This window comes from Verruconis gallopava (assembly GCF_000836295.1).
Source record: "Verruconis gallopava strain CBS 43764 unplaced genomic scaffold supercont1.5, whole genome shotgun sequence".
Lineage (NCBI taxonomy): Eukaryota > Fungi > Ascomycota > Dothideomycetes > Venturiales > Sympoventuriaceae > Verruconis > Verruconis gallopava.
In genome coordinates, this window is record NW_015622141.1 from 719,290 (window position 1) to 744,656 (window position 25,367).

A 25,367-nucleotide genomic window follows, 5' to 3' on the forward strand; every position below is an offset into this window, starting at 1 on the left:
GATTTCATGCTTTCGGCATGGGTGAAGAAAGTTTCGTCTGCTGCTGATGCTGAAGCTAGCCTGTGTTGCCTGTCGGTTAGCAGAACTCAAAGCATGGTCTCGTGTCGCGGAAGGATATTCATTTCCATTGAGCCGAATCTCGGCTGTCGAACGGTCTAGTGCTGAGACAAGGTGTCTCGAGTGATACGGTGTGGGGAACGAATCGTCCAACTCATCGTGCTGCCTTTTCTGTGTGGCCAAACCATCGCGTATGCCATGTTCGCAAGATCGAGCTCATGTGAACGTGTTTAGTGACGGGTTGGTGATACTTCTTAAACGGCCCTTGTGCTTTGAGTAAACCTAGTGATCGGTTCGATAACATAGCAACGAGATCACCTGAATAGCTAAACGCGTGCCCGAGCTTCGGATGGAAGGCACGCTTTTCCCTATCTTTGGCTTCGTATGGGCTACTCGTCACTTGGAGATAACGCGTGGTACAATTCACCTATGGACCAAGACGAATTGGCAAGCCTTGTAAGAGAATAAGCAAATGCATCTCGTAAAAAAGTACGATCCGATCTCTTTTCCACGAACGTCTTCACAAAATGGTGTACTCCGTACTTGATAACTTTCGTCTCTGCTTTTGAACTGCCTTGTTGTATTGAAAAGGTACATTGCGACATTTCGGGACCTATCATCTGAACCTGTTTCTTATATCAAATCCCAAGCCCCCCTCCCTTTTAACCCCTTTCGTTTCTGAGGATGCTTGTTCGTCTGGTTAAAACCAGAACTCATAGGAAATGAAGGGCCATAGAGCAAATCAGCCCTTCGTGTTCAATCGCTGTAGAAATTTCGAGTAGCCACGAAATGCAGCACACGCCGCGGACTTCAAGCTCAAATGACATATCAAAGTTGATGTAGCTGAAAGAAAAAGAAAATCTTCAGGTTTGCGAATTATGTCTTCATCTTTTGGTTGTTCAATATTAAGAATCTCCTAACATGTGGCTATATTTACTGCGGATGCGGTGCCCTAGCTGTATGGCTGCCCGGCGTTGCTGCAGGCCTTCGCCATTTTTTCCTAATTAAAAACTCGGCGACCTCGTCTATAACTTGACTTTTTGCCTACGATATCTCTAGGTTGCGATGTTTGAGAAGGACAGTCAGCATAACGAATACTTCTCGAGTCAGACCACCTGCAGCGGATTGACGTCACTCGAGTCATGCCCCAGGATTTTTCTCTTAGCGTGAGTTTTCGCAGAAAAAGTGTGAACAAGTCCGATCAACAGAGAAGCAATAGCGCTGCAGTCTTGGCCACCAGTAGGATCTAAATATTCAGCCAACCCAACATGCCGCTCGAGATCGTCACAGAATGTCCTCAGCAGGACCAATTCACTCCGCTGTCTGAGCATCAGGAACAGACCCCGTCCGTGTTCTTCGGCGCGAAGCCTGTTCTCCACCACCACGCTGCAGGAGTCAAGCTAGCCGTAAGGAGATCAGAATTTGGCCAAAGTGAAGCATTGCAACAGCTGGATCCCTCGCCTGGCGACGCCACGGAGGACTTGATCCTAGAGACGGACGTTTGGGTCACGTCGAAGTATGAGACACCACTGCCTGAGGTTTGGATGAGCGCTAATGTTGTGGCCGCAGAAACGTGATCTTGTATTCTTCAAAGGCTTCAAAAGGCGTCAGCGTCGACTATCCAACGATCGCTCTGCACGCGCTGGGTTCACAGGATGGCGAGGCAGCCGTCTACCTGCAGCTAGACCTTCATGACAAGGATCTGACGAACGACGATGAGGATATTCAGACCTTAACGCTGCATCTCATTCCTGGCGCTGAGCCGAGGACTGAGAGCAACGGAGACGCTAATGGTCACGCTGACGGTCGTCACGCCACGAACGGTGCGCTTCCCGCCAACAGTTCTGCGGCCAAAGCTCTGTTTGAGGCTCTGTCCGCGTGCGCCGATCTTAACCCAGATCCAGCGGACGAGGACGAAGAAGATGATGGTTCAGGAATGCCCGAGCCTGGCGCAGGTGGGTGGATCACCTCAGACAATATGCACGAGTTCATGGATGAAAGCGGAAACTGGATAGGCCCTGAAGTTCCCGTTCTAGGTGCGGGTGCAGGACAAGTACGAAGCAGGGATGCCGTTGACGACGAGGAAGAAGACCCGGGTGACGAACATGACGAAACAAAATGGAGAAGAACAAGCTGAGAGGCTTGCTACCTTTTCAAGTCACCTTTTCCCCCCCAATCGATTGTGAGCACGTGGATGATGCTCCAGCGAATTGTCGATCATATATGTAAAAGAAGCCGAGCGTCGAAGAAGTTACTTATACGAGAGCCTAGGCTGTGGGCGGAATCAATTGCATTTGCGGAAGCGTCAGCTCCTGGCACGCGCGTGTGTGTGTGTGCGTGCATCTGTTCAGTGAGCGCAATTGAAGGAAAAGGGCAAAGGGGCAGATTCAACTGAAGGAGCTGCTCTCATATACATAAGGAACCTTAACATGTTCTTGCAACAAAGATGCTCTCGTGAGACACGCAGTGCATCATGAAACTACAAGATAGATACTACGTATATTCAAGCATAATCGTGTGAACACTTTGAACCCATCCGTAGCAAGACAAGCCGTGCCATGAGAAGATCGCGACACGCAGATTCTTAACAAGATGATTCACTCCGACATGTCTGGATAGGTGACGCTTTTGGATGAGGAGCGGTAGTGTTTAGCGGGATCCGCAGCCGCAGATGGACCGATAGTGTCCAAAACACACGCGCGCGCCTCCACATCTAGATTGTCGTGTTGATGGCGCGGGTAGCAGGAGAGCCCAAGGCAGTGCATTCGAAGACATGGAATCATCCCGCTGATGAGGCTGCATTGCCATACTAGAGAAGAGTGGGCTGCTGCAAAGGATTCTACGCCGAGCCAAGGTAACCGTTTATGGTCCCCGCAACCCTCGGAGGGGTGTTCTCACTTCAGACCAAGCCCGCCAAAGGCTCTGTCAAGCTCCTCTCCCTCATCACGCGGCTTCTGGCCGTCGGCGTTCCCGGGGGACTTGGAATCGGCCTGAGAGTCTTGCGACGCAGACGGTTGAGGCCGACCTACCCTCTCGGGAACGAGCATCCTCTGCTCAGCGTCCAGCCAGCCAGGGGCCACCCTTCGTTTCTCCATCAATTCTCTCTCCTTGATACCGTTTTGCCATTTCTGTATGGTGGCCACGGCGTCGTCCTGCAGCTTTTGGAGATGCGCTTGGAGCGCCTGGCAACTCGCGATGATCTGGTCAGGGTGTGCCGAGTGCCCTGTGTTCTGCGATATCACGTATGCCGGTTGCTGCGTCTGGGTCTGCTCATCCGAATTTGAGGATGCATTGTGCTGCTGAGGACTTGCGACGTCAGTCACGGAGGGAGGCAGTGTGGCTGGCAGCTGCTTGTACGAGTAAGGCAGAGGCGTTGCGGTCGGCAACGACACGAATGGTGAAACGGTTAACGGAAGCTGCGCCAGCAACGGATGAGGATCTAGCTGAAACGTTAGCAAAGCTATTTTGCTCGTCTTGAAATCGTCACCAACGTTCTTCGGACATGGTTGCATTTATGGGGTGTTTGTACACTCTGGCTCCCCAGCCGACACTGACTGATGGTTCACGTTAAGTTAGGTGGGGCAAGCATTGTAAGCTAAGGTGAACATGATCTGCGTCTCAGCCTTGTGACCTTTTGACTTCCACCCAAAAACCTTCAACGTCGTCATCATAACCACAGGATCGATAGAGTGGAATTAGGCAAAATCTTTGAAGACGGCCTCGTTGTTGATGCCAACGTATTCCTCTCTTCACTCGCAGCCTTCAAAGTTGTCTATGCTCTCTGCCGTGGAAGATCCGCCGGTGTGCAGCGGTCGTCTGTGTAGTTTTTGCCATGGGGAGTTTGAGACCCAATATAGAAAGCAATTTGCGAATGTGCCGAGTTACGCGAGGCCCACGGCAGCGGCGACCAGGCGCGCGATAGCGATCTACAACCAAACCCGTACCCGATCGTCCATCCCGAGCACTTACTCGCCCGCGAAGCTGGGTTTCGAGGATCTGCCGGCAGAGATCAGGCTACAGATCTACAGATCCTGCCTCCAGGAACCAAACATCCGCTCGCTAAACGTCTTGATCTCTGCGTGGGTGAGGGGAGGGGGGTTTCATGCCGACCGAAAGCTTTCTCGGTACTCGCCGCTGATGCACATACACGCCTCGCACAGCTTCCCTCGGAATCTACTGGCGCTCAACAAGCGGATACACAGGGAAGCGCTTCTGGAGCTCTACAAGAACATAAGATTTCGAATCGCCGCGTCCGTGGTTTCCACGCATATACCGCAGCTCAGATACTGGCTAACGTTGCATCCGATGCGTCTCACCAGCGTGCTGGAGATTCCGCTGACGATCAGGATCTGGAGGCAACTGCGGTTCGTCGAGTGCGAAGAGTCTACCAGGGCGAAGGTGCTCACAGTCGGCCACATGAGAGAATTGGCCAGTACATTCGCGAGGATGCCGAATCTCAAGCAGGTGAACATCTTCGTTGTGATTGCTCTAGGGCACGACGAAACCTACGCGGACGCGGTGAAGGAAGTGACCAGGCAAAGGCAGTGGAAGAAAAGGCTGTCCATTCTTCGTGGAGGGTTGCCCGCTTCATGCAAGTCGACCATCATCGTCAAGGCTGACCCTACCCACGCGAGGGTCTCGGAGTTGATTCGACTAGAGCAAGGTTTTGTGAAGATATTCCGAGACGCCTTCGGCGAAGATGCATTCGAGGTGCGACAATTTGATTCGTCGGATGGAGTTCATGGAATCTGGAGGTACGGCTTACATCTACTGCTGATCACGCACATATCTTGAGACGTCGTGCCTTTTTTTTTACGCAAAGGAAGAAGGTTTCGTAAAGTCGGACGATGATACGTTTGACTTGCAAGTCTCACTAGGATAGGCACAGCATGTAGCCTTGTTTTTATATTATTTATATGTATACACATCTATGGATTGCAATCACCGCAAACTATGGTTGGCTCCTGATGAATTGAATCATTTTTGTTTTTCCTCTTTTAAAAGAGAACGAGAAAGAAAAAGGGAAAAAAACAGGTCCCCATTGATTGACCACGCGACCATTCCTTGCCTTCACAAACGTCACGCAACCCATGCCTCAATGAGGAGGGGCTTGACTTTTTTCTCTTCTTTTCATTTCTTCCTGCTCCAAATCGTTCAGAAGGACCGAGAAACCCGTGAGCTTCTCCGGCGCGTCCGTCAAAGGTTCAGCGTTGGAGCGACGGGGACCAGCCAGCGGAAAAGAAAAAGGTCGGCGACCATGCTAGCCCGCTTTAACTTAGCTTCCGCCCTGGGGCGGGGGAGAAAACCCTTGTTCGCGCCGCCAAACGTGGCATGAGGTCACCGTCCATAAACTGTCTCCGCCCGAATCCTTCCCCCCCAATCGCCTGAGCGAGACCAGACGTCGTTTCAAACGGTTCAAAACACCCATTGCAATTCAAACGGGAACGACTTTCGCGCTCATCAGGTTCTTCGCTCAGACATGAACACCGTACGTGATAGAAGATGTCGCTTTTTTTTTTTTTCCCTCCCCTCTTCTCGTCTGCAAGCGACTTTGATCCCGCTTTTTTTTTTTTTTTTTTTTGGATTTTTCCTTTCGTTTGCTAACGTCTTCCTCGCAGATCAGATCAGTCGGGTAACCAATCCTCTCATCCTCCCTTCCTATCCTCCCAATGCCGTGTTTTTTTTGGCCCTCTTCTGTCCCAATCTCTTTCTCCGTTTCCTCCCCCCCTCCCCCTTTCCCCCCCAAAAAACGCCCACAGCCCGGCTCAGTTCCGTTCGACTAAGACCGCCTCGCGCAGTTACGGTTGGCTCGTCTTGATCGCCGCCGGCGGCGGCGCGTACTACTTCGCCAAGCAGCACGTCAACGCGGACCGGGAAGAGAAGTACCGCCAGATGCAGGAGCGGCGCGCGATGAATGCGCGGTACGCCGAGCTGGAGCGGTCGCAGCACGCCTCGGCCCTCAACGGCTCGGACCACGCGAGCCATCCGGCGATGGAGGCGAGCGCCGACCCGGCGCCGACCCGGCACGCGCCCACGACGCAGGGCCAGCAGGTGGAGGAGAAGAGCAAGTACGAGGCGAGCGAGGTGTGGAGGAGCAAGAAGGGCGATCGGCTGCGCTGACGAGCTGGGTGGAACAGCATACGCTTGTTCACGTTGCGCATCTGGCGGGAGGCCATTGGAAGGCGCATTGTACAAAATAGGAAAGGAAATAGAAGGAAAAAAAAAACAAAGGGAAAATATGTTCTTAACTTGAACCTGTGTAGGGACGTGGAGCCGACGTGGCGGGGAAAGTAGAAAATTGTAGCTCTTTCTCTTCTCCTAGAAATGTTCGAATCCACGGAGCCAACGGATCCGCAAAAGGCGAAAACACGTTCAGTAAGGATTGAGCCGTGTGCTGGTCTGAACCGTGTGATTGGTATCAACGTGTGGCCGGCCAAAAGTGCGGTCTGCTACAACGTCGTGTTTCCTTCACCTCTCATCTCCCGCCAAAAAGAGGAACGAGAGAGGCTACCAAAAGAGCCGCAAAAGACTTCCAATTCTCCCGCAAGAACGGCGTACAGCCGCATACGCGGGTTGAACGCCAAAGGTCAAAAAGGTGAAAGAGAACAGAGTTTGTTGCTGCAAAGTTTCAGGGTGAACGATATTCACAATTGGTATTGGCTTTCCTCGATACAATACAAGCGACAGCATTAGGATTAGGAACTTGCCTGTACCGTTGCAATCCATCCGCAGGGATGTATCTCCTGTCGACTAGTAAAAAGAAAAGCAAACATTCTTGCGCCGTTGATCAAAAGCTCCATGATTCTGCATGATTTGGCAGATTGAAACAAATAAACCTCCCGCTGTCTCCCAGGCCTGTACTTTTCAAGCGATATATGCAGTCATCCACAAGATCGCACCTGCGACCCGTTCATAAGCGCATGCGTTAAGATAAACTGGCAAAAAAAAAAGAGGGGAAAAAAAGTTCTGGCCATGCCATTCAATCGCTCAAGTCCGGATTCGCGACAAAAAGGCGCTGTCGTCCCATTGTCATAGTTCTCTCGTCAACGCTTCCTCTTCTTATCAAATCCTCCGCCGTTTCCTTCTTCTCGATACGGCCCTTCTTCTCCGGCAGCGCACCCATGGCGCCAAAAGAATTCTCGCGACTGTCCTCCTCGCTGCTTGGCGTGTTCGAGCCCTCCTGATGGAAGTAGCTGGACGCCCGACGCTGGCTTGCTGACGGGACGGGGGTCTGCTCGGCGGGATTGGACAGATGGGTTTCGCTGGGGCTCCGAGAATGGCCGCTGTTAGGTGTGGAACTTGTGGTGCTGAAGCGAGGTTGGAAGGAGTTGGCACGCTGCTGACTGCCCAGGCTGCTTCTACCGGAGCCAGTGCGCCGATGTTGTCGCCCATTGCCTGCGTAGCCCCAAGCAGGATCCCTCTCCCATTCGTTGTGCAGATCCTCTTCTTGCCTGCTGTTGCTGTTCCTGGGGTCGTCAGGTTCGTCGTCCACCTCGGTGGCAGACAGCCGAAGAGGGACACCGGCACCGGCCAGGTTGCCGCCCGTGTACTGCACCGGCTTCCCACCGTGATGTCGTATCTTGCGGGCTACGCCGCCGGTAAAACTTCCCGAGCTGGCAGAGGCAGGCGTGAGTCGGCCGTGGCCCATAGGGCCGGCGGCGACTTCCCGCTCGGCCCTCTCTTTCGCCAGCCGCTGCTGGATCCTGATGCGAGGGTCTTCGGCTTGCGAGCGGTCGCACCACACCGTCGCCTTCTGCTTACGCAACAAGGCTACGTAGGAAGTAGGCGGGGGGCCGGTGGACCGATCAGAAGAAGACCTCCGTATGGAGTTGTGGGACGAGTTGGTGGAGGAGGTCGCGTTGGAAAGCGTCCGGCGCGTCTGGCCGGTGTAAGGGTTCGCGACATTGCCGCTGCCGTTGTACATGATCTGCGGCTGTGCGGTGCTCATCCGGGGCGACAGGCTGACTTGGGAGGCGTGCGGCGACGGCTGTGGGTGGTGGTGGTGGTGGTGGTTGTGGGTGGGGAGGATGGAGGTCGAGTGTGCAGGCAGTGGCTTGCGATGGGTAACGCGCGCATAGTCAACCATGGGGGCGGACATGTTTGAGCGATGGGCGAAGGAGCGACGACGAGGAAAAAGCACAAAAGAACGGCTCAGCGAGTGAAGGGAAGGCCCAGCGAAGTCCGGGAAGGATGGGAGTGGATTTGGGGGCAGAATCGTGAGGCCGAAACGACGGCGCGCGGAAAGGTGAGTGGACGAGTACGCAAGGCAAAGCGGTCGAAGTCGGTGGATGTTGCTGGTAAGCTCCGCAGCTGGTACGAGCGTCGGCGAGCTGAGCTGAGCCAAACGTGCGAATCACAACCCGGCGCCGCGCAGAGCCCTCTCGCTTGCAGGCGATCCCGTGCGCTGGCTCTTTCGCGGGTGCGGCCAGCGTCGTCTCAGAGAACAGTCGAGGCCGCGGCCTGTCGTGGCCACTCGCCGTGGTTGTGGTTTGTGGACGCTGCGTGCTGGATGCTGGGTCCTGCTCGTGGACGCGCGCGGCCTTTTCGCCCCTCCAGCCCGTTTTTTTAGTGACGGAGAGGATCGATGCGGCAGTTTAGACGGGTGGAGACAGCAAGCGCCGGTGCTAACGAGCGGACGATGACGTTCACCGACGACCGCGCCCACGGTCTGAAAATTCGTGCCGCTGGCCTCGTCGCACAGGCAGCGAGTGCGTGAGTGAGCGAGTGCGAGCGAGCGTGCGTGCCACGACCACGCTCTCTACGCCGCGCCAATGGGCTCTGCACGCTGTGCGAAGCCTGCGCAACGAACTGTGTGTGCTGCACCGCTTCGTGCTGGCCCGCCGCCCTTCTGTTCTTTTTCGTTCTCTGGTGTGGGGACGCGATGCCCGGACGGAGTCTCGCTGTGTCAACTTCGTCCAAGAGCCTCTTTTGCCGCGATCGTCGCGGCCAATGGTCGCCTTGGGCTTTGTTGCAGGACGGACGCTCACGTCACGGGTGGTGGGGACCTGTGGTGCTTCCCCTGACACAGCCTCACGCAGACAACGGCCGATCCGATCGTCTTGGGAATCGACGGGCGCGGCGTTGAGAAGGACGGAGAAGAGGAGGAAGAGGAGGATGCTGACGACGAGAATGAGGGTGAGGATGACGGCGACGAACGCGAGGAAGGGATTGGAGGCGCAGGACGACGCCGGGCAAGGAAAGGAAGGCAATGGCGCGCCCGTGGCCTCGTCGAAGCCGTCTACTTCTACTTTTTTTTCCGGTGCCCGTTGATGCAAGCACGGCACTTGGATGCGGTGCTCTGATGATTGTTGACGCCATCGCACACGTCGTCCGGCCTGCTCGCACGCCTGCATGCCGGCTCGCCACTGCTGACAGCGCGCTGCCGGCGCCCAGCTCCCTCGCTCTGCCCGTGCTCCAACCCGACGACAGCCATCGCTGTCCCCATCCACTCCGCCACGGCCCCGTACAGGAACTGCACTCGCAGCCAACCTACGTACATGTGTGCGTACATGACACATGCGCCGCTGTGCCTGATTGTCGCCCTACGCTCGCCCATCCCGCCAGCGCGCTGCCTGCATTGCTTCTCAATCTCAGATCGCGCCCGCACGTCTCTGCTGGCGTGCCGAACTAGCCTGCGGTCCACGCCGTCGCTGATGTCACCGTCACGCCCTCCCTGTGCGGCCCGGCCTGTCGCTCCCCCAAAAAAATCCTGCCCCCAGCAGAGTTGGCACACCGGACATGGTGGTGCCCATGGACCGTCACCAGCGTCTTTCCCGTCTGTCCTGAGCGGAGATCCTTCCTTGCTGCCTTGAACATTGCTCCATCCGTCGCGATTCAAGCGTCCGATGCACCTCCGCCCCGCATCACCGAATGCATTTCTCCATGCCATTCCCCAGCATGGCCTGCTCACCGCCATTCGGATTATGCATTTCATACGCGTCCTCAGCGCGAGCAGGCTCCCCAAAAAGAAACCCCCTCCTCATGCGCTGCGTGGTTGAGCGTCAAAGCTATGTCGCTGTCGAGCATGGGACCTAGACGCGGCACTGGCAGCAATGAGCTTTGCTGATCCACCCACACGTGGGCTAGCCTAGCCTCAGTTGGCTGGACCGAGTTGTTGTGGCTGTTTTGGCTTGATTCTCTCGTCCCACTTTAGTCACGGCACAAGAGCTGACTTCTGTGCATCCTCCCAGCGCGCCCGCATGGTATACGCCATCTCAGCAGCGTCCAACCAAGGAGCCCAGGCCTGCTCACGGTCTGACAGCACATGAATGGAAACCAGCCACCCAGCTGCGTCTACAAATGTTACCCACCACTATCGCCTGCCTTCAACCGCTTTGGATACCGTTCTGGCCACTTGCCTGAACGACACCCGCTGAGCATTTAGGCCTCGTTCCCGATGTCGATGTGCACTGGGTGCCTGCTGCTGCCCAAGGCACGATCGAGACATGCTTACACCGCGCGTTTTATTTAATGCTTGTAAAGGATAAATGAAACTGTTGGTATCGATTTTGGGCGAATCTCTTTCCTTTCCTTCCTTCTTCCGTCTGCATCTTCTCCCTTGTCCCACAAAGTTGTCCGACGTCCAAGGCTTCGAATGCATTCCTCTACAGACATGGCAGCCCCGTTCTCAGAAACATTAATCCGAAAACAAAGCCGTTATATGTACCGGACTACAGCCCATCGTCCTTGCCAATGATATGGTAGCCATTGTCAGCGCGCTTGTCTCACTCACGTGTCCAGCCATTCCGTCGGCATCTTGACAAGGTCCTTGTGCCAAAATACGACTTTGTCTGCTGACCAGCATGTTAGCCCAAAATATCTTCTCTCCAGTATCTCCTCTCTAACGCGGCCCTCTGCTTGATGCTCTTCGATCTCAAACGCCCACAAGTCTTCCAGGATGCGCCAATCGAAAAAAAGCACCGGATCTCGCACCCTGAGGCTTTTCACTTCGCTGACGCATTGAAACGTGGCGTCAAGTCGATTAGTCTCCACCAGCACAAGCTTATGGTGCGCAAAAGTGGTTAAATTTTCTCGTAGTGCCCGACTGCATTGCTGCGTCGTGTTGTCGTCGGCACTCCACTGTGCGAGTGAGAGAACTTGCTTCGACCCGTGCCACTTTAGCAGAGTATCGCTGACCCAATGAAAGCCTTGGACACAGGGGGATAGAAATATCATGGACTTAGAGAGCGGACAACTCTCATTGCGGCAAAGTGGAGTCATTACTGCCATAGGTTGAGAACTAAGCCCCTTGTGAGTTTCCCCACAAGATTCAATTCTACTACCACGAGACCGCACCCTCGAGAAATTCTGCTGACTGAATGACGAGCGGAAAACAACGTTCCTATCTACGGGCGATAAAGCCCCAGCATTGGAAGTGACAATGCTCGCTGGTTTAGTCGACTTTTGGCGCTTATCAACTGAGGATACCCAAAAGCCGGAAGCTGGACGTTTCGAAACAAATCCGCTGGAAAGCTCTGTTGTCATAGAACAGGTTGGAGTCCTGGGCCGTAAACCGTCTTCCTTCGAATTGTCATCGCGGCTTTCGAGAATTTCGCGCGCAACTACGCCTGAATTTTTTGCCGAATCTCCGTTTCTGTTCGTCCTGAAATTAACTCGAGTCTCTTTCGTTCTTTCCGTGTTTTGTCTTATTAATGATGATGGTGAAGGTGAAGAACTATGCTGCCCAGGATGTATGGTGCTGAAACTGCTAGGCAACTTCCTACTCCGGAAGGAGGATGGTGTAGAGCACTCCCGTTCGACTTTACGTTGAAATTTACCTTGCAGCTTTTTCAAAAGATCTAATATTTCCTGCGACTCGTTCTCTGCGGGAAGCCTTTGAGACTCGGCCATTTCTTGCAGCTCTTGGAACGTGCAAGCGTCTTGCCAGCCACGATCCAAGTGCAATTTTAAAATCCGAGGGTGTCTGGGCGTATAATAGCCTGCATTTGGTGACCTCACGAAGCCGCTCCCAAGCACCTCCACTACGCAAGGCTCTGTGAGCAAAGAATCGATCTGTGTTCTGGAGCAACGTTCAGACTCCAAATCGAATGTGATTGGACGCGCTTCAGGGTTGCTGAAGGGAGCTGTTGCTGTTGGTAGTTGGTGAAATTTGAAGTAGCTGTTTAGTGCTTGTAATTCGGTTTGAGGAATGCATTGATTGGCATCAATTACTCCAATGACCCGAAATCGTGGGCGTTCTTTAAACCTTACAGATCTCTCCTTATTGACACAGCATGCTAAGTGGAATGTCGTATATTTTATAGTTCGAATGCCAGACTTGGGGACAAGCTTGTGGTCATAACTTGCGCCGACAACAGCAAAATCTGCTATATCACGCATTTCGCCAAGTTCGTGCAGATAATCCTTCTTGAGCTTGATCACGTATCCTCTGCCATTCTCTCGCGTGTCACCTTCACTAGTAAAATACGGCATATCCAGGGGTTTCAGGACCAAACCTTCGCACCGGTTCACTAATGCTGCAGCGAACTGGTAGCATAGCTGATCTTGGGCTCGTTTCGGTTGTCGAAAATCGAGTATAGAACGCTCAGATGTGATTGCGTATCCTGCCTTGCATCTCACCACCTCTTTCAGACGCTGACGGCGCTCCTTGTATGGCTTTCTCAGCAAAATCTCATCGTCAAGCGATATGATGTCAAAAAAAACGATCATAAGATGTTCTCCTGGCTCAATTTGCGAATCTTCTTCACGTCCAAGGAAAACACCTGAGCGCGAGATATGCTTGCGTAGATGATGAAATTCGAGTATTCTTTGCTGAGCGTCAGACCATACGACTACTTCTCCAACCAAGATGCATTGATTTTGAAAAGCGCAGCGGCGTGTTCCTATCCTCAAACATTCTTTCAAGGTGGCGTGGAGAGCATGGCGGTCTGCAGTGGAATCTTTGCTGCTCTTAGAGAAGATCTGTATACAATTCTCGCCTTTAGAAAGATCAATGTGCACCTCACAGAATTCACCGTCATACTTTCTTTCCACACTCCAAGCTTGAGTGCCGCAAAGAGTAATGCAATGTTGCATGGACCTAGCTTTCACAAATGTCTGTCGTCCTACTTTTACTCCAATTACAGGTGAGAAAAGGGTAGAAGCCGCTGTCCAAGCCGCTCGCTGGATGTCGTTGTTTGGCTTTGAGGGATAATGTGCAAAGGAAGTCCTCAGTTGTGCGACGGCGGCCGTAAACGAGTCCTGGAAGCGCAAAAGGCCAGGCAGGAGAAAGTGAAACTCAAATATTACTTGGTCGTAGTTGATTTCGACTGGAGAAAAATTTTTCAGGATCAATCTAGTTAACCATTTGGCTTCTACGGAATTCAGCCTTCGGAAGAGCTGTCCAATTAGCTCATCAACTGATGTCGAAGCATCATTCAAGCGCACTGCAGGGTCGGAAAAACGACAACGGGACGCGAGGGTGTGCAGCGTCATATCGAGCTCTTCGATGGTCACAGGTGGTCCAGGTTTTCGTTCACAGTCGAGCTCTTTGAGTATCCTTTGAACACAGCCACCAAGACCGCCATGTCCAGATTTCTTCCAATCCTGGAGTATTTTCGTGTTTGCTTTGTTCAAGCGCAGACATCTTGCTATGACTTTGCAAAGGCGGGCCTCCTGCAGACCGTAGACTCTGTCGGCTCTTTTCTCAGGAAGTAGGGTTGATAATAGGGCAACTCCATCGACCTCGCCAAGATCGATGGCTTTTCGGTGACATCGAAACCAGTATTCTATCTTTCGCTTCAATTCCTCATCACGGGTTTTTGTCAAGTATGGCGGGTCGTGGGTCACCACACTCTCAAGATCGGTCAGGAGTTGACAGACATGACTGAATCGGAAGGGCATGAGAAAGTGAACGTAGGAGGTGATAAGTGGCCGAAGTCAACATAATGTGCAATGGCTAAGTCTCTAGCAGATCGAAAACGCAGATGTATACTCCGTTATTAGTCTGTCGAACAAGTACGGCTTGAAGGCTGGGAGGGAATGCACGAAAACGGAAAGCGCGACGCGAGATTGCGCAATCGAGGCAGTTAACCCCACTTTTCATAACGCCAATTCACGTGAACTCGCGTTCCCCTGTTAAAAACTGAGCGAGCTAGTGCCAAGCCATAGTATTACTAAAAACGGTCCCATTTGTCTCGTCGAATTATTGTCCTGATCTCAGTGTTGACTTGAACTCCACACGTGGTTGCAGAAAGCCCCTTGATGCGCACCATCCGGACAGGAGTTCGTTTACCGTCCTTCGTGCTCTTGAATAAGGAAGAAATCAAACCTGCTCTCAATTGGGATCCGGCAAGTATCTCTGCCACACGAGTATCTGGATTTGCCATGATAAACTGAAGAACGCCAAGGATCACGTAGCCATTCAAGACGCGAAATGGGTGAGAAGTTATGGTCGCTGCGATGGTCCCAGAGATACGATGGAAAAGTGCATTGACTTCCGAGGTCGATTGGCCTGGGCATAGCACAAGTCTGACATGCTTTGCGTTCTCGGGCACAGCAACGTGCGCTGCAGCTGTTTTTGCTGTACCTAAAATCTCGGACAACTCTGTTATCCTCTCAAGATAGGAGGCGATACCGCCCTTGGCATAAAAAAAGCTCAGGCTTCCCCCCTTTTGAAGCAGCGTCCTTCCGAAATAAGACAAGCCTATATATAAGCTCACTCCGTGTGATCCGGCCAAGGATTCTCAGAGACCGCAGCGAATCCTGGTTCTGCGACTTCTTCAATAGACATCTGAAATCTTGTTGCTCAGTCACAAGCATGGGAAGGTGGATGTGACTTCTGCATTTGCACGCACAGAGCAGATTGCAGGTTGCAAATCGAGAGTTCTGCACACTTCGAGGGCGTGCGAGCAACATATCGAACAAGATTTGATCACCTTTTCCCTCTTCTCAATCAGTCCTAGAGAATATCGTGCTGAAGGGACGAAAGTCGAATAACGCAGTCTGCCAACGTGTGTTCATCGTGTTGAACATGCGGGTATCATTCACTTTCAAGCATAATTATTCAAGAAATAAATGAACTTCATCCCATAGGCTCCTCGATTGTCATAAAGCTGGTCGTACCTTGCATCTGCTTATCGTGTCATAGAACGATGGATAAAGGTAGGATTTCTGATAATGTTCTACCCAGCAGCGTAAAAAAGTATCCCTTACATCCTGAAGCGCTTCTGGAACGACAGACATCTTGTGTCAGCACAAAAATCTCTGTTTGTAACGCGAGATTATCGGCTGTCTTGGAAAGAATTGATCCTAGAGAGACCCAAGCTGGAACCGAGATTTCCCGAATGCTTGGCCTCAATCATATCCACACCAACAAGCTGCTATCTTCTTGGCTTATCTGCCAGGATGAATCCACGCTGGTGCTCGAGTGCTCAGTGGTGTTTCTGCGATTCACTATTCCGAGTGTTGGGATGTTGCAGAGTGGCTGGTAGCTATGAACCGGTATGAAATCCTTTATCATTTCCTTTGGAAAGCTCTGTAAATTGCACAGGAGAAGCAGCCAGTTCGGAATTGCGTGGCATTGACATGTGAGGCTCAAGCATTGGCTCGGGGAATTGAAGGAGATTTTATTTTGTTTTCAGCGTATTGCAAAGCCACCACGTTGCGTGGCTGATCGAAGCTCCGCTGCCAACAAGTTCCGATGCCAATACTTTAGTTGATTCCGAGACGGTTGGCAAAAACAAGCACTTTGCATGCAGAACGTACCGATATTGAGAAAGGTTAAGTGATATTCGAGTATACGCTTTAATTGAGGGTGCTTTCGCCATGATTCATCACATCTCTGTCACTTGGAACTCTTGTATTGCACTTCACGAAGAGCAAGAACGAAGGAGGGCAGTGGCAAATATCTAGGCGTTCAATATGGGAGTCAGCCATTTTCCACTTTTGATATCACGATGTTCATTTTTGTACCCAAGCGTTGGTTGATCGGCAGTGCCAAGAACGTCGGCACCGGCCCGTTAAAGGCGTCCTGATGATCTGCACTGAGCATAAAGCCATGGCTGCGGTGAGCCGCGTGGAAGACGAGACGGAAAATTTGAAACTAAACGATCTGATTCATTGGGCACTTTGGACAGCACAAACAAGCGCAGTTGTGGCTATCAGAAACGTCTAAGACAACGCCAAGGTTCAGTGTCGACCAACGGTAGTAGACACTGAAAGTAACGTCGTTGTCTGTCCTCGAAACACGCCACTGCTAGGCACTAAAAGCATAAACATTTTGAGTCTGAAAAAAGACTCTACTTCGACATGTGGAACGCCACAAAATCTTCATTCTTCCCACGTTGTGCTCCCACGTTGCCCCCACGGTAAGACCCAAGCGTTTCGTTGAGCCTCAAGAGCCTCAAGTTGATCCAATATGAAGCTCACCGTGCTTAGTGGCCCACCCGCCATTTACCTGGTTTACGTGTCTTTCATTGCAATCTTCCAATCTTCAACTCCCAAGAATTGAGCCAAGGTTGCAGCAGGCGCCAGCATCAGGCTTGTTGACATTGTATCCTCTCGAGACGTTCAGCACACGTGCCAAGCTGAAGCTCCTAAAACGTCTAGATGGTTGCTCAAGATCGTCGAGCCGGAAAGCCCCGTCAGCGACACCAAGAACAATCATCTCCACTTTTTGACTCTACTGGAACACCATGGCAACCCTCTTCCCCTATCTGGACACAAGAGCCAAGTATGCTTCAACACATTCACAGCCTCATGTGGGTGGGTACTTCAGCAATCGGTGGATATTTTTGCGATCAATGGAACAACCTGTGCGCGATCTGTGACAGCAAGGCATTCATACGCTATCTCCTTACTCCTGAAGTTGGAGATAACATTGTCTTCTTACAGTCATTCAAGTATCGCAAGCCAGCATTCGAGGTTTCTTATCATCTTTTTACCCTGACCTATTCCTGAACAAGTCCCGCTAAACCACGTCTCTCATTAGACTTTCAGCATCATCTTGACCACCTCCTTTCAATTGTAAATACTCTCCTTGATTCATAGTCACCCGCTGGACGGGTTTGTTTATCACTCTATTACCTCTGAAAACAGCGAGGAATCATCAATATGGAAGAGAATCGTAGATTATCACACGAATCTTGGAATGGGAGCGATTTCAAGACCAATGTCGAGACGTCTGGAGGAAAACTTCGCTATCCAACGTTCGACCCAAGAATTCCGCCATCCAAAGGCTCAGAGGCGCTGAGAGCAAATTCTTTGGAAAGCGGGTTGCACGATAATAAGAATGCGAAGTCTCCTTCACATACCGAATTAGTATCGGGAATCCGACCTCCATTGCCATGGGGTCAGAGAATACGGCATTTCACTTGGGCTTGGTGTAAGTACATTCAATGCAAGGTCAATAACTAGACCCTAAGTTATTGCGCAGATACATTGACCATGAGTACTGGAGGCCTTGCTACTCTACTATCTCTTCAGCCACACGCATTCAAAGGCCTCATATCCATTGGCTCCTTCTTTTATATCTTTAACCTAATCTTGTTCACAGCTGTTTGCACCTGCTTGCTATTACGCTTCGCGAAACATCCAGGAACACTGAAAGAGTCTCTCAAGCACGAAAGAGAGGGTCTCTTTTTTGGTCCATTTTGGCTTTCTGTAGCCACTATTATCACGGGAACGCAGAGATACGTTATACAATCGTTGGAAAAGGATCACAGCATGCGACCGTGGCTGCTGACCAGTATTGCCATTGCTTTCTGGGCGTATACCGTGGCAACGTTTCTGGTCGCCATTTTCCAGTACAGCTACCTTTTCAACACACACATGTACAGCGTTGCGAAATTCATGCCTTCGTGGCTTCTTCCAATCTTCCCAATCATGCTCGCTGGCACCATTGCTGCTGTCATAGCCGCAGATCAGCCAGTCGAAAGTCGATTACCCATTCTGGTAGCCGGCCTTGGATGTCAGGGCCTTGGCTTCACGGTGTGTATACTCATGTATGCGCACTACATCGGTCGATTGATGTGCACTGGGTTTCCAAACCCAGAGCATAGGCCAGCTATGTATATTGGGGTTGGGCCACCATCCTTTACAGCACTTGCTGTCCTTGGTATGGCGAACTCACTTCCTCCAGAGCTCAATTTGCTGCCTCCTGAGTTCACGGTCAGTCCGTTGTTTTCTGTTTCGACCATTCGAGTTATGGCCGTCATAGTCGCAATCTCACTTTGGATTCTGGCCTGGTGGTTCTTTGCCATTGCTACTATTGGAACTTTGCTGAAGCGTCCGAAACTCTTTCATCTCGGCTGGTGGGCGATGGTCTTCCCAAATTCGGGTTTCACAATTGCTACCATCCAAATTGGCAATGCACTGAACAATGAAGGTCTGCGATATTTGGGCAATGCCATGACTATCTGCATTGTCATCATGTGGTGCTTTGTTTTTTACATGAATGTTAGAGCTGTGGTTGTACGCGACATTGTCTATCCTCACATGGATGAGGACGTTGAAGACTGACCAATTACCCGTTCGAATAAGTACAGTCGCATTCTTGAGCGCACATGCATAAATTGGAGCTATATTAGACTGCGACGGATCATTTCGGGATACACAAAGTTCAAGTTCACTTACAGAAGTTGTACGACAATAGACATACCCTACAAAAGATAGACCTTCTTTATCCTTGTAACTGGAAAATCGGGCTTCTATTTTGCACAGTTTCAGCCTTCAGAACCAATAATATTAGACATTTACAATCTTACATCTTCCACTTTTCAAAGATTCAGCTTCTCACAGCTGGATAATTATCTGTACCGAGTACATCCTCGCAGAAACTTGTGTCATTGTCACGTGTCATGTTACCAGGTCAGTGAGCATCAATTTTCATTACTACAACGCGTGGCGCCAAATTGGAGCCACAAGAGCGATGAAGATATTCAGTGGGTTAGAAAAGAAAGGTGATTCAAATTTTGATTTTGTGTTCGTATTTCAAATCCTGAAGCTCCGGGGTTCTTGCTGCGGCGCCAAGACTCGATTCAGATGGTGGATGACGACAACAGCCTTCCAGTTTCTCCACGGACTCTCTATCCCAGCAACAAAGTTGCCCGTTTAACTGCACATCTGCAGCAGAATACTTTCTTCTGCCGCACAAAAACCGATAGTTTCTCGACTGGCCAGTCATGGAAGATCGGGAAATCCTCATGGAACGCTTCCTCGGAAGTCTTGCACGCAATAAATCCGAAGATGATGATCGCCATTTAAGACAGTGCTGGCGGATTCAAGACTGCGGACACTGTGTTAGTAGCAACCACAAATGCGGGTGGTGTCCATATGTAGGTTTTTTTTTTCGACAGTGTATCGTCCCAGCCTCGTGGATGTTAATTCAGCAATGTACGCCATGCATTGTTTTATGCGCCCGTAGACCGGGGAGTTAGTGTCGGTGGATGAGCCTTAATGTTCCATCTACTGACATGGTGGCAGTCTTCAACGTGTGTTCCATTATTCAATAGGGGGCATCTCTTGTCTCCTATTTATGATGCCCAAATTTGCCCAATGCCATGGCAGGAACGATGGGAACTGCGAACCGGAACTTTTGGCTGCAATTGCTCCACAACCACTTTTTTGGCTGCAATTATCACATGTATTTCTACTTTGACTTCTTTGCTCATTCTTTGGATCATCTGGAAGGTCCTCAAATATGTATTCAGTGCTGTATTTGCACCTAGGGGAGGTTGGAGAATTGACGTGGTCGATGAAATTGATGGTGAACACTGGAGACAAGGAGTCTGGGTGCGGAAGGGAATTGGATTCACAGGGAGATTAAAGAACGCGTGGAGAAGGATTGGAATGTTGGTCAAGACTAGGAATGAAGATGATATCGACCCTCAGATGCTGGTCGTGGAAGAAAGTAGACCGCTTCTAAGTTGAGGTCGCTGTCTTCAGTTTTTGAAGGTCATTACTATCTGATGTAAAAATCATCGCTGTCATTCTACCTTCGTCCTATCCATCATTACATCCTTCTTACTTCGCGCCTGCTTTTCAATGGCATGAACACGCATGTCCATTCCGACCCAGAATTGCTTGCCTCGCCAAGTGACAGTAGCCCCACCAAATACTGCCCATAGCCATATCGGAAACGCAAGTGCTTCACGGCCTAACCAAGCAAGTAACCACTCATTCAAAGGTCTTCTCGCACCGCCATTGTTGGCAGGGCGCGCGAAGAGTGGCGTATGTTCGTCTTGTGCTATAGACGCCGCAGAATGTATCTTCTTGTACAAAGTCCAATCGGTTATTGCCCATGAAAATACGACCAGTAGCCAGACAAGAACGAATGTTGGCCAAGTCTGCGGGATTCCAAGCTTTTCATGCGCATACGGAAGAGTTGTGGCACCATATGCTAGCATTCCCGAACATACAAAGCTTTCCGTGGTAGGTTCGACACCGGTTGCAGCTGGCACGGTATATTTTCGAACGCGCAGCCATCTCACCCTGCGTGCGATGTACTCGCTAACATGCATATTTTTCATAGGCTGAATAGCTATATCTCCGAAAAGCATAGCGTGTTTGCCCCATTTCTTTCCAGGACTTTTGTTCAAAACTTCCTCGGGAATAGGTCTTTTCCACAAGAGGTCACCAATAAGATGATCTTCACAAATATTGTTGCTGAAGTAGTCAATGCCTTCTCCATTCGTAAGAGCGTTAAGATGCGATCGCCTAAACATATTCGACTTGCCCACAAGACAGGGCGCAATAAGCACCGTGTTGATGGCAGTGTAGAACTTGCCGTGCGCTGAAGACATGAACATCTCCTCGAGCCGTCCTCCTTTTGTTAGAATTGACAAATCGCGTTTGTGAAAACCTTCCGTCATAACAGAGCTCGTAGATGCAACATCTAGGCCTTCAATGTCAACTACAAGCGGCATTTGATGTACGAGCCTCTGCGGACGACTGCCTGGCGTTCGTCCTAGCAATCGGTCGACCATACGTCCACAGACTCCTGAGGCAACCCATACGTTACAATCAATGATCCAGACGATGTCTCCCTTCGCTTCTCGGTATGCGCGACTCATACTTCGTATCTTGGGATTAGGTCCCAACACAAGTGCGTTCGGCACTCCATCTTGCAGGAGCGGATCCTCCTCTTCGACCAGGACTTTTACATCAAAACTCGAGAAATCCTGCGCAAGCCGTTCAAGAACAGGCATAGATGCATCATTGTGCGACGCTACGCAAAAGCGGATCGTGAGTTTGTCCTTCGGATAGGTTTGTCGGAACGTCGAAGCAAGACACTCGTACAGCTGAGGATCTAGACCTTTCGCTGGCCGGATAATTGTTACGTGAGGAGCATCCTCATCCTCATACCGACTTTTTGGCTGAGCCGAAGAGTAGTGTCTCTGTCTTCACAAGTGTCAGTGAGTTTTGACTAGGAACGGGAGGCCTCCTCAGCACAAACATCTGCCAATAACCAATACCAGAAACAAGAACGACAAGAGACCCCCAGAACAGACAGATGGCTGCAACCACCTCAGCGGCCATCGTCACCTTGCTCCTGCCATGAAGTCAGGAGCTCATGTGTAAAATCTGAATTTGTGGCATGGACTCGGAAATGACGCTATCTTGCCGAACTGCCGCTAGTGACATGTGGCTGGCTTGGCAAGGCTGTACAAGGCTGAAGTTGCAATTCGCGAATACATTTCTTGGAAAGCGGCATCCCTTTTACGACAAAAGTTGCTAGATCGCGCACATAGGAGATTTTGGTCTCTCTCTCCTGGTAAGTCTCGCAGCGCTAATTGCACAAAAGTCACTTCTGGCTTGGCATCGGTCATATATACGTCGAGGTCTTCGGACAAAAATGGCAGACATCTAGCTTGAGAAACTCATGGTTTGGTGCTTTACATAGAATACTACGGGATCCTAAGACTCTTCAATATGCTCGTAAATCAATCTAATTCCGTATCCAACCCTCTGCAACTGTTCGACAAAGTGTGGATCGGATCACTCTGGTTTCCCGGCCTCCCCACATAGGTTCCTTGCACTTTCTACCACTCCTCCTTTGCAGTTCCGTGTTTCCCACCAGAGTAAGGCAAGTATACTTGGCAGATTTTCTTGGATGGACATGCCATTGCCAACCCAGAACGGGTCCTCATACTTATCAGGACTCTTACACGATCAGTAATTCGAGGACATTGCTGTTTACATTGGAAGCTTGACTTCAAATGCATGGTCCAGACATATCCTCAGGAAAACTCGAAGCTGCTTCGGAGTTTTCTCAGCAATTTATTATCGTGAGTTCCGTACATTGCCTCTAGAGACGTGGCGAAGTTGCTTTTGCCTCGCGAAGGACGAGTCACTGATGATATGAGGGGGAAGAAATCTACGTCTTTTAAAGATCTGGCATAGCAAAGGAGAGAATTATAAAGCACGCGATACACTGCACCAATCCTTCGACAACAGATGAGCACAGCAAAACTCAACAAGTACGAAAGACCAATGAGACATGTAACTAAAGCACGGAAACAAGACTTGAGGCAGAGACTCCCGGCCACGACGGGCCGAGACCAGTCATACAAAACACCTCTCGGGATCCAATTAGCATAATTAAACTATCTGTGGGAAGATGAGCAGTTTAGAAGCAAGGTAATCACTGAGCCATAAGCTTAGTGCTCACACCGAAATGTGGTAACGTAGCAACTGCAGTTAACTTAGAAGCAGTTGCATGCAGATCGAAGCACTGAAAGTCTCGTGTCAGCATGCGCAAAGATCTTTCGTACATGTTGAGTCCGAACACCCAATCCAAGACATAGTCTCGTAGTTAATACGATTGGCTTTTGGGTTTATAGACTTTCAGGGAGGTGTAGCTGATTTGAAAGGAACCTTTACTGCTCACTCGACAAAATGCCGTGTCTATGATTTCCTCAGCTATGTGCTTCGCACTTTGTAATTAATACGAACATTGCCTTCATGATGAGCCATCTAACTCAAGACGAAGGCATTGTGCAACGATCGTGTCATATTAAGGGGCTTCCAAGCCATGCTCCTGAACAAGGGGGGCGATCATGGGCAAATGAGCCAAAAAAAACCTCAAGATTACTCCCACGACGACACTGAGCTCAAACAGATAGATCATTACCCGTCACGAGCAATTCTCCATACAAAAACTTCTGAACAAGGACTCAGACTTTGCCCTCTGGCAACAGGATCCATTTCTTCTCGGCTTGCTTTGCACCAACTCGTTGCGCAATCAAGGGAAGAGTTTCGTTTATCTGATCCTTTCGAAGCTTTGGAAACCTGCACGATGGTCAGACATGAAACATATCGTTGAGTGAGATAAAACTGACTGTTTTTTCAACGATTCAATCAGGGCGATCTTAGTCATGTCACTACCGTTTACAGCTTCTTTGAACGCTGGTAGAATGTCTGCAGGTACGAGGCGAGGACCGACTTTGGCTGCTTTTGGCACCTTCCCATTAACTAGCGTGCTTTGCACCGTGGCCTGCCCGTTCGTTCGATCCTGAAGAGGTAATCGTGGTGGACCCATCGAGCTTGTCAGAGGCAGTCTTGATGAAACGTGTCTGGGTTCAGGCTCCCAGTACGCCGTGGTGAACGGGTCAATGGTCTTAGGGCTGGGATCTAGCAGGAAGCACACCTTGAACTCTTCGAAATCAGCGTCTTCGTAGTTCGAGTCTGCAGCCCTCATCCTGCCAGAAGCGTCTTCCCATTGCAAGCCACTGCATTTCGGTTCCAAGTCTAGAGCAGGTAAGCCTCTGCGAGCAAGGTATTGCGGTGCGCTCTCATCGTCGATGAAACCTTCCATTTCCTCTTCGTCCTCATCCTCCTCTTCGTCCTCCTCAATATCAATATCTTCGCCTTCCTCTACATCCTCCCATTCGGCCTCCGAATCGTAGGCGTAATCAACCTCAGGAAGTTCTTGCCTAAGCGGATTGAGAGCAAGCTTACGGGAAAGACGGCTCCCTACAGGCCTTGTCCAGGTTCCCCTATACGGAGGACGCACGTCCTCGCCAAATGAGAAGAACTTGACCGGGATAGACTTGAGGACGTTCAGAGGGTTTCCGGCGCCATCTTGGGTTAGGTCAATGGGCGCATTTGATGTGCCGTGCAACTGATGCAGTACGCTCGTGACCTTTGGCGGCTGGAATCCACGATTGACTCTCAACTTCGCGAAGGTTTCTCTGAGAGAAGGGCTAGGCTCAGTCGTAGAGTTCTCTTTATACTTGTCCATATCCGCATTCACAAGATCCAGATCTTTGTCATCCGGTAAGAAAGCATTGATTGGAGCAAGTCGCATATTTTTAGCCAAAACAAATGGGAGAAATCCCTTGTCTACTTGTTTCGCCTGCTTTTCAATATGAGAAACGGGCTTGGCTCCAGTATGGGGAGGAGCCTCATGTTTAAGTGGATCGTGAGAGGAGGACCTCCTTTGCACGTCGTCCTGGCCCATTGCACTAAGCTTCGATGGACTAGCCGTAGCCTCCAAAACCTTGGTCTGATCGGTTGCAGCGGGAGAGGCTTTCGGTAAATTGAAGAAGTTCGATAGGCGTAATTGGGACTGCAGTGTAAAATCAAGTCAACGCAGGGCAAGCAAAACTAAGGGTGGTCCCATAACTTACGCGTTCACGACGTTCCTTTTCCTCCTCCTTCTGTTGCTTCTCCATGCTTTTAAGCTTTTGTTTGAGCTCTCGTTCTTCCGCCTTTTTCTTCTTTTCCTCGTATCTTTCATGCTGTCTCCGCTGCTTCTCCTCAGCCTTACGTTGCTTCTCTTCTTCCCTAGCCTTCGCTTCAGCCTCCTTGCGCGCCTTCATTTCGGCGCGTTCCAATGCCTTCCTTGCCTTCTCAGATTCAGCCTTTGCTTTTTCTTCTGCGGTGAGCTTTCTACGCTTAGCAGGTGGTGCCGATGATGAGTGCAACAGTGTTTTTGTCGGACATGAAGGTTGGGTGGTCGTCTTAGCGTCGTGCTGGTTTTGGGCCTTGCATGGCGAGTTCGACAAGCTGTTGGAGTTTCCAGTCGTCATTGGAGTATCCTTTGGAGTTGAGATAGCGACCGGAGATGAGAGTGCTGAGCTCATCGGAGACAGCGACGACTGTGTATTTCTGATTGGGGTAGCTGGCAGTTCCTCGTCGGACCGCGGTCTCTTTAAAGACGACGGCGTCGTCGAACCAGACCCTCCGCCTGCTTCGACTGACATGGCCAATAATTCACAGAATCAACAGAAGGATTATCAGCAGCCAGTCTCGGAAGATAAGTATGACTTCACAATGCCGGTACCCTTAGATTTGAGGTGTTGGAGAAGTGGGCGGTGAAGTCTCCAGGGTGCGACGCCAGAATCGCGTTCGACGCGTTCCCGTTCGCA

The 25,367-nt window shown here is 50.8% G+C and overlaps 11 protein-coding genes across 11 annotated transcripts; 6 read left to right on the forward strand and 5 right to left on the reverse strand.

Annotated features, from left to right (window-relative positions):
- The first annotated feature begins 1,245 nt into the window (after nucleotides 1-1,245).
- PV09_02164 (uncharacterized protein) lies at nucleotides 1,246-2,589 on the forward strand. The gene is made up of 2 exons (XM_016355167.1): nucleotides 1,246-1,573; nucleotides 1,627-2,589. Exons 1-2 carry the CDS (start codon nucleotides 1,326-1,328, stop codon nucleotides 2,192-2,194), a joined length of 816 nt encoding a protein of 271 aa, XP_016217183.1. The 5' UTR covers nucleotides 1,246-1,325; the 3' UTR covers nucleotides 2,195-2,589.
- On the reverse strand, nucleotides 2,429-3,603 carry PV09_02165 (uncharacterized protein). The gene is made up of 2 exons (XM_016355168.1): nucleotides 3,549-3,603; nucleotides 2,429-3,496 (listed from the first exon to the last, which is right to left on the reverse strand). Exons 1-2 carry the CDS (start codon nucleotides 3,559-3,561, stop codon nucleotides 2,952-2,954), a joined length of 558 nt encoding a protein of 185 aa, XP_016217184.1. The 5' UTR covers nucleotides 3,562-3,603; the 3' UTR covers nucleotides 2,429-2,951.
- Nucleotides 3,604-3,713: 110 nt separating this feature from the next.
- Nucleotides 3,714-4,901, forward strand: PV09_02166 (uncharacterized protein). Its single transcript, XM_016355169.1, has one exon. The coding sequence runs from the start codon at nucleotides 3,787-3,789 to the stop codon at nucleotides 4,849-4,851; it is 1,065 nt and encodes a 354-aa protein (XP_016217185.1). The 5' UTR covers nucleotides 3,714-3,786; the 3' UTR covers nucleotides 4,852-4,901.
- Nucleotides 4,902-5,379: 478 nt separating this feature from the next.
- Nucleotides 5,380-6,532, forward strand: PV09_02167 (uncharacterized protein). Its single transcript, XM_016355170.1, has 3 exons — nucleotides 5,380-5,545; nucleotides 5,676-5,689; nucleotides 5,856-6,532. Exons 1-3 carry the CDS (start codon nucleotides 5,537-5,539, stop codon nucleotides 6,175-6,177), a joined length of 345 nt encoding a protein of 114 aa, XP_016217186.1. The 5' UTR covers nucleotides 5,380-5,536; the 3' UTR covers nucleotides 6,178-6,532.
- A 151-nt stretch (nucleotides 6,533-6,683) lies between these two features.
- Nucleotides 6,684-9,301, reverse strand: PV09_02168 (uncharacterized protein). The gene has a single exon (XM_016355171.1). It carries the CDS (start codon nucleotides 8,153-8,155, stop codon nucleotides 7,037-7,039), a length of 1,119 nt encoding a protein of 372 aa, XP_016217187.1. The 5' UTR covers nucleotides 8,156-9,301; the 3' UTR covers nucleotides 6,684-7,036.
- A 1,254-nt stretch (nucleotides 9,302-10,555) lies between these two features.
- PV09_02169 (uncharacterized protein) lies at nucleotides 10,556-14,018 on the reverse strand. Its single transcript, XM_016355172.1, has one exon. It carries the CDS (start codon nucleotides 13,897-13,899, stop codon nucleotides 10,786-10,788), a length of 3,114 nt encoding a protein of 1,037 aa, XP_016217188.1. The 5' UTR covers nucleotides 13,900-14,018; the 3' UTR covers nucleotides 10,556-10,785.
- Nucleotides 14,019-14,224: 206 nt separating this feature from the next.
- PV09_02170 (uncharacterized protein) lies at nucleotides 14,225-15,638 on the forward strand. The gene is made up of 2 exons (XM_016355173.1): nucleotides 14,225-14,346; nucleotides 14,406-15,638. Exon 2 carries the CDS (start codon nucleotides 15,150-15,152, stop codon nucleotides 15,486-15,488), a length of 339 nt encoding a protein of 112 aa, XP_016217189.1. The 5' UTR covers nucleotides 14,225-14,346; nucleotides 14,406-15,149; the 3' UTR covers nucleotides 15,489-15,638.
- A 1,471-nt stretch (nucleotides 15,639-17,109) lies between these two features.
- On the forward strand, nucleotides 17,110-18,516 carry PV09_02171 (uncharacterized protein; the record flags this gene model as incomplete). The annotated part of the gene is made up of 2 exons (XM_016355174.1): nucleotides 17,110-17,380; nucleotides 17,432-18,516. 2 exons carry the CDS (start codon nucleotides 17,110-17,112, stop codon nucleotides 18,514-18,516), a joined length of 1,356 nt encoding a protein of 451 aa, XP_016217190.1.
- A 533-nt stretch (nucleotides 18,517-19,049) lies between these two features.
- On the forward strand, nucleotides 19,050-19,997 carry PV09_02172 (uncharacterized protein). Its single transcript, XM_016355175.1, has 2 exons — nucleotides 19,050-19,331; nucleotides 19,480-19,997. The coding sequence occupies exons 1-2, from the start codon at nucleotides 19,179-19,181 to the stop codon at nucleotides 19,924-19,926; spliced, it is 600 nt and encodes a 199-aa protein (XP_016217191.1). The 5' UTR covers nucleotides 19,050-19,178; the 3' UTR covers nucleotides 19,927-19,997.
- PV09_02173 (uncharacterized protein) lies at nucleotides 19,852-21,563 on the reverse strand. Its single transcript, XM_016355176.1, has 2 exons — nucleotides 21,452-21,563; nucleotides 19,852-21,396 (listed from the first exon to the last, which is right to left on the reverse strand). Exons 1-2 carry the CDS (start codon nucleotides 21,532-21,534, stop codon nucleotides 19,983-19,985), a joined length of 1,497 nt encoding a protein of 498 aa, XP_016217192.1. The 5' UTR covers nucleotides 21,535-21,563; the 3' UTR covers nucleotides 19,852-19,982.
- Nucleotides 21,564-22,562: 999 nt separating this feature from the next.
- On the reverse strand, nucleotides 22,563-25,304 carry PV09_02174 (uncharacterized protein). Its single transcript, XM_016355177.1, has 3 exons — nucleotides 24,627-25,304; nucleotides 23,337-24,565; nucleotides 22,563-23,286 (listed from the first exon to the last, which is right to left on the reverse strand). The coding sequence occupies exons 1-3, from the start codon at nucleotides 25,200-25,202 to the stop codon at nucleotides 23,172-23,174; spliced, it is 1,920 nt and encodes a 639-aa protein (XP_016217193.1). The 5' UTR covers nucleotides 25,203-25,304; the 3' UTR covers nucleotides 22,563-23,171.
- Between the last annotated feature and the right edge of the window lie 63 nt (nucleotides 25,305-25,367).